Consider the following 7,073-nt stretch of genomic DNA (forward strand, 5'->3'; position numbering starts at 1 on the left):
ATCTTAGATAAGTTAGGGTTTCTTTTCTGGTGGTGACCCTGTTCCCTCTGAAGTTAATGCCATTTTCTTTGATGGGAGCATGATTGGACCCTGTGATCTAAACAGCACATGTTTATATCCACTCTAATCTGATCACTCCAAATATTAAGAGGATTTCCCCAGAAGATTTTTTTAAGCACAAGGTCCACCTTTGCTCATGAAAAAAAATGCCGTGCAAGATAGTGATATCAGGATAGGATTTGATGCTTTGTAACTTCATTACTGTGAGACTCTAAAAAGATTGTTAGCTTGAATCCTGCCACATATCTTGTTAGGGATATTTTCTTTCTAACACTAGGAGGGCTGGAACTCATGCTCAAGTTTCTTCTTTTGTCTTCCACGGCTGAGGAAGTAATCCATATTTACTAGAGTTTTGCCAATTTCAGTGTTCATTCTACTGCCGATAGTCTGGTTGGTGGTGTTGGGAATTTTGTCTGAGAACACAGGCATATACTCGGGCAGTTGCTCCTGCTCCTTTTTCTTACCCTGGAAAAAATAAATGGAAAGACCCTTGCTTAAGATTATGGGTAAATTTTCAACAGCCTCTAATTCCTATTTTCAAAAATGAAATTGAAAGTCAATGAGACCTAAGATCCTAAGTCACTCAGATATTTTGAAAAATTTTACCTGACATTTTATATACTGAATTTATGTGAAAATGCTCTGTAGAGACAGTAAACTTAATCATTATCAAGCTAACTGAAATTGGTGACACCCCATCAGCTTCCAAGAAGACACAGCTTAATTTGCTGTTGAAAAGTGGTATACCATCTTATTCACCAAGGGTCAGCAGTCTTTAAAGAAGCAGCATCCAAGAAGTTATCCCTTTGAACCAATCAAAGAACAGTCTGAGCACATGGTAATTTAATGCACCAACTTTCATCAGGATGCAGTGTTTCAGATTGGCTGGTTGAATCATACATGTAAAAAATTTTTTTGCAGTCATTTGGTATTTTAAAATATAAATGGTTTGGTCCTGTGTCCTTACACAGGCAAATGTTCAGTTACTCCAAGGAGGAGTTTTGCCTGAGTAAGAGCTGCAGGATTGGATTCAAAGTCATTGGTGTACATTCTTGTGATAAGGTAACACTCCCCCTTTTAGAATATAGGCACCTGGAGAGGAAATTCTGCTTCAAGCGAGGACCTGATACTGCTCCCATTCACAATGAATGTGAATTTTATCATTGGGAGCATGACTTCCCATGCAAACCCATTGACTTCAACAGCATTACATGGGCTGTCAGTCAGGACCACTGTGGTGGTGGTGATGGCAAGAACATAAGATGGAAGATATCCTCCCCCCGCTCCCCAAGTCATCAAGTCCAGTATCCTGCTATTATAGGCAACCACATCATATAACCCATTTATAAACTTGTTGAGGAGATGATGATGGGTTTTTTTAAAATAAATGACTCAGATTCTATTGTGCTGACAATATTTCTTAAATTCCTTCCTAGGCTGATTCTTCAAGCATTCTTTTAAAATGTCAGTCCTTTTACGGCATTTGTACTTTAATCAAAACTGAGGTGAAATACACACACAGTGCATTCCATCTGCTTAGAACGAGAATAGCAGATGAGTGGCACTTCAGATTCCTTGGGCATATTTTCCTGCAGTTTTTAATCTTAAACAATTTGACAAATTAGTTTCAAGGATGGCTCAATTTAGAATATTAGCCTACTAGAAATCCTGTTGTAAACCAAAAAGAGCCTGGATTACAGTTAGTAAATTTATGTGTAACCTACCATTGGATCATAGTCCTTCATGAAACCCCAATTCTGGTACCTTGAAAAAGAAAAAAAAAAGTTTTTAACTTAAATGACTCATTCCTGTTCTGTACTTTAGTTTAATAAGTTTTCTATGATTTAAAATAAACCTGATTCTGTATCATAGAATAAAGCTGCAAAAGACAAAGAATAGTGATTCCAAATGATCAGTTAATTTTAGGTTTCTTTTCTTTTTACAAGAGAAAATGAGCAGGCTCAGCCCCTGATTAAGAGATTATTTTGAGCTATTTTAAATGTATAAATATTTGTAATGACTATAGATGTTCCTTTGAGCAGAAGTGGGTATTAATGGAAGACCCCCATCACAACTGGAATCACACTGTGCTAGGCAGTATACAAACACATAGTAAGACACAGTCCCTGTAACAAATAATAAATGAAAGGTTTTCACTCACATTTTCTCAGGACAAACTCTTTCCTCTCAGCAGAAGTAGTCAGATAATTACAATAGTGATTTTGCCTTTTAATACAGACCAGGGTTTTGTGGGTTGCTACTGTACCGATCTCTCTCTCTCTCCAGATAATTTTTACCTCAATTGTGTGACTAGAATTTCTTGGTACAGTCAGACTTTATTTTAGAACCAAGTTGTACATTCTTCTCAGAATGAATCCAGCTCTGAATTTGAACACAACTGGGCCACAAGTTGTTAGTTCATGTACTTGTATCATGCTCATCACTGTGGCATCTGAACAATTAGAATCACACACACACAGTGGATACACAGAATGGTTTCACATGGTGCAGACATGTTGATCTGCTCTTAGCAGGAGCTGCAAACATCTTCATTTACCGAATTGGCTAAAAGTTCAAGAGTGTCAGCTCCAAAACATGTGGATGAGCTCTTGTGTTCCAAAGACATCTGCGTTATGGTTGCTGGCAAGGGATCCCTTGCCAGCAATCTCTCCTATCATGCCAATAATAGATGCTGCTCTGATGTCTGTCTTTGCACACTTTTTCTCACAATGAAAATTCCATTTCCAGCAACCCACAACCCAGAGATCAGCTAGTGTCAATTAAAAGTTATTACTAACAATACCCAAACTTTGACATAGAGTAATCCCCAAGCTTAGCCAGAATTCTAGGTATTCTACCCTCATTTTTCTAGTTAATAGCCATGTTAATAGAAAGAAATTCCTCCTAACAAGTACAAACATAGTGATATTCTGTTTGGTTTTCACAGCCCTACAGGCTGTCTACTTTAAAAATAACAGGCAGGCAGAAGCACCTGAAGTATGTGCTCTCCTTAGAAAAGTAACTCAATAAAGAGAAGTTTGTTTGCTGACCTGCCACTGTTGTGTCTGCCATTTGAGAGTCTATTTAAGTTTCAAATTCGACGTTTACAATCCATCCATTTCCTGCTGCTCAGGCTAGTTTAATAGGAGAACAGTTTCTTACAGTCATAAAGCTCTCTGTGCTTAACACCTCCCTCCCGCAATGACCACATGGCTTTCTTTGTTGTCATGCTAAGCTTTATTTGCAGGTAGGGGAGCTGCCACCTGCTACAGTGTTTTGTACAAATGGACAAACTGGAAGCTGTGGCATGATCGCAGGATTATGAGTCAGGAAACCTGAGTCCTATTCCTGGCTCTGCCACTAATTTGCTTTGTGAGTTTGGGCAAATCCCTTCACTTTCCCCATCTGTAAAATGGGGCTAATGACAGTATAGCCATCTTTGTGAAGTGCTTTGGTATCTGTGGAGAGAAGGTGCTATCTAAGGGCTTGCCTTCCTGGTGAGTTACTGCACGGCAAACCACGGTGTAAATCTACAGCTCACTAGCTTGCTGCGCAGTAACTCATCATGTGGACACTGCTACTGTGGTGTGAAAGTCCTGCAGTGCAGCTTAACATATAATAATAATTAATTGGCATTGTATTTATTATTATATATTTTCATATCTCAGTAGTGTCTAGAGGCCCCAGCCAAGATCAGGGTCCCATTGTGCTAGGCACTGTACAAACATATCAGATCTGGATAATACTATATTTGTATTCTGAAGTACTACTAATCAGGGAATGCCTGGGCTTCATCATATGAAAATCAGCCCATTGGTCCCATTCCCTTACACCCTCTTTCATTACTAGGCTACCAGAATGGAGAGGACTTCTCCCATCCCAAGCTCTGTGCGGGGACGTGGAGCTGCTGGTGAGCTTTGTTCCTCTCACCTGGAGGCTGAGTTAAAGAGGCAAAGACAGAAGTTAAAAATATGTCCCTGAGGAAAGAAGCAATCACTGCTAGGATTGGTGCCATCTGCTGGTGGGAGAAGAGGAGCTACCGAAAGATCTTCTCTTCCCTCCTTCCCACTGAATCCAAGGAAAGGTCATGGTAGCTGATCACCTACTTATTACCTTGCTTCCCTGGTGTCTGGCTGGATGAGGCTGGCATACAATCAGAACTCAAGCTAACCTTGCTTTTACCAAAGATATTCTTCTAGCGGGCATGTTTATGTTGTAAATTGGAGAATGACCACAAATAGTGTTCGTGTGTATGTGTGTGTGTGTGTGTGTGTGTGTGAGAGAGAGAGAGAGAGAGAGAGAGATCTTAATGCCTGGTTCCATCAGCTCAGCTGTGTATATATCCAGTCAAAGCATAATTTATGCCCTGGGCATGCTGTACACCCTGCTGATATATTAGTAACAATGGGATTTTCCCTGTGTGTGTCTATATGTGCAGGGTTAGGGGCACTCAAGAGATTTGCAGGGTTGAAGTACAAATAAGTTTTTGGCAGAACACTCTGTCCAATCTCTACTTCAGCCACTTCCAAGAATTTGAGAACAGGCAATAATATCAGCATCTGTGCAATCAATTACAGATGCTGTCACATTTGTATCCTCACAGTGTGGACATCCATATACAGCTGAGCAGTATTAAGCCTGGGGTTCTTTAGTGTCTCTGTTTCCGTTCAAGCATGACTTGCCAGGAGATATGCTCCAATAAAGTATTGCAAAAAAGAGGAGAACAGAGATGGTGTTTACTCTCAGCAGTCGCAGGATTAGGGCCTGATCCAAAGTCCATTTAGTGGAAGTCTTTCCATTGACTTAATGGGTTTTGGATCAGGCCCTCAGGGTATGTCCGCACTGAGTGTAGGTGTGATTTCCAGCTCAAGTCGACATACCCACGCTAGCTCAAGTAAGTGCACTAAATATAGAGTGCAGCCACAGCAGTGCAAATGTCAGGCTGGGCTAGCTACCCTGAGTGTGATCCCATCTGAGACCCTAGGTACATACTCGCATGGCTGGCCCCTCCTGCCACTCATACCACCACAGCTACACTTCTGTCTTTATCATGCTAGTTTGATCAGAGCTAGCGCAGGCATATCTACTCGAGCTGGAAATTGCCCCTTCCAGCTACACTGTAGCTGGATCCTATGTCTCTGAGCAGTGGCAGTGTTAAGATGAGGACGTGAAATTGGAATTGAGGTACTTACCAATATTTTCTTCCCCTCCACTCAGCATCCATAAACTCCCTCCAGATCTTGTCCTGCCGAACCGGGTCCCTCTGCAGTGCTGCCTGCTCCTCCTCCCGGGCCCGGGCTGCCTGTTGTGCTAAGACCCGACTGGCAGGCAGAGCTTTCCCATGCTGGGTGGTGCTGAGAGAAGGAGATGAGGATGAGGCGAGTTTCACCAAAGGTCTGGCTGCTGGTAACCGGTACCCGGCAGAGGTGGTTCTCCTGAATCCAGTTGATCTGCTTCCCATCTGTGTCTCCCCTGTGACGCGATATGTTGTCACCACTAGGAAGGCTAAGAGGAGATGCTCTCCAAGACCCTCCAAATCCACAGCTCTCTCTCCTGCATCCCTTTCTCTCCTAGCACTTTCTTTCAGGATTTGGCAAGGAATCTGCACTAAGAACCCAACCTCCAACAGGCGACCTATGTGCTATTTTGTTTCCCCTTTACTTAATAACCCACTTCTACTAGGCAGCTGGTTTGTGTTGCCCCATTGGGTGACTACTAAGAGAAGCTTCACTGTAATAATAATCTTAAAAAGAACAATCCTTACCAAAGGCTAAAGATACCGGCTGTAGCCAGCAAGACCTAATTCTCCGCTTCTGAGACACCAGCTACTGCTGTGTGCAGGCGAGACCACTTGACGTTGATCTCAAAGTCCCCAGAACAGCGGCTGTGTTAGTAGCAAAGCCTGGTGTAAAGTGTGCTGCCGAGTTTGCCAGGGTTAGTTTTATTCTGTGTGTACAACCGAAACAGAACCCCCTGATAGTTGCTGGCTTCCCCAGTGTGTTTACTGTCTCCATTGGAAACCAGGCTGGCTCATGAATATTTATCCCAGAGGGAGTGGAAACCAATGCAGACAGCTGCTGGGGACTTGGCTTTGAACTCTCATCAGGAGGGAATTTCTGTTTGTTTAGAATAAGGTCTTTCCAGGGATCAATGTTAGTTTCACACTTTGAAAGCCTCTTAATTTCAGGCCGGACTAAGAAAACTCCCATTGAAAACTCCTGCAGGCCTGAACAATCAAAAATTGGTTCAAGAGGAGAGACCTTTAATTGCTTACTGCTCTCTGGACAAGGAGCTGACCATCTGCTAAAAGTCCCTGGGTCCACTGTGACAGACTAACACATCCATCTGGGGGCTGAACAGTAAAACTGTCCTCCAGCCTCATCTTCCTTATAAATGCCACTGAACTGAAAAAACGAGCCATTTCCCAGTCCACCCTGCTACTTTGCTGGATTCCTCCTCAGGGTCTGCTCAGTGACTTACATCCCAGATTGCTCTTCAGGGTACAGTACATGTAGCTGATTAGCCATATGAGGTGATATTGCCATTTGGTGGCATTTACAAGCAAGCTGAAGCAGGAGGCCATTTTTAACTTTGAGCCTAAGGTCCAATGTGTTTATCAGTCAGTGCACTCCAGAGTTCAATTCCTGGTAGATCAACAGTGGGGTCTCTGAGGGAAGGGAGGGATCTATATCTCTATTTAGATCTGAATCTATATGTAAACTTGAGTCTAATGTAACAATAGGCCTTTTGGGGGGGGGGGGCACTGTGTCTGGGACATTTTTAAAAAGGGACACTGTAAGTGGCAGAAACTCTGGTTAGGAGTTTGCTGTATGTAGTTTGTTCCGCAGGCCTGTGTTTATGTAATGGAAGCATCCAGAACTCTCAGGTAGAGTTTTAATGATGTTCTTGATTTACAATGGTGATACGAACTGTAAACTTTTATTTGAAAAAATCATATCATTTCATTCTTTCTAAGCATGTGTATAATTTGCTTTTTTTTCTCCCTAAGAAAA

General features: G+C 42.2%; 1 protein-coding gene across 1 annotated transcript; it reads right to left on the bottom strand.

The window, feature by feature from the left end:
- Window positions 1-333: 333 nt before the first annotated feature.
- On the bottom strand, window positions 334-5,521 carry C3H2orf50 (chromosome 3 C2orf50 homolog). Its single transcript, XM_065400353.1, has 3 exons — window positions 5,253-5,521; window positions 1,785-1,824; window positions 334-525 (listed from the first exon to the last, which is right to left on the bottom strand). Exons 1-3 carry the CDS (start codon window positions 5,519-5,521, stop codon window positions 334-336), a joined length of 501 nt encoding a protein of 166 aa, XP_065256425.1.
- Between the last annotated feature and the right edge of the window lie 1,552 nt (window positions 5,522-7,073).

The sequence above is a fragment of the Emys orbicularis genome, chromosome 3 (genome assembly GCF_028017835.1).
Source record: "Emys orbicularis isolate rEmyOrb1 chromosome 3, rEmyOrb1.hap1, whole genome shotgun sequence".
NCBI lineage: Eukaryota > Metazoa > Chordata > Testudines > Emydidae > Emys > Emys orbicularis.

Excerpts from the sequence above, each read along its gene's own strand:
- C3H2orf50 (XM_065400353.1), bottom strand. The coding sequence starts at position 5,521 with ATGGGAAGCAGATCAACTGGATTCAGGAGAACCACCTCTGCCGGGTAC. Across the intron at positions 1,825-5,252 it reads TGGAGGGGAAGAAAATATTG|GTACCAGAATTGGGGTTTCA; the intron begins GTAAGTACCTCA and ends TTCTTTTTCAAG. Across the intron at positions 526-1,784 it reads TGAAGGACTATGATCCAATG|GGTAAGAAAAAGGAGCAGGA; the intron begins GTAGGTTACACA and ends TATTTTTTCCAG.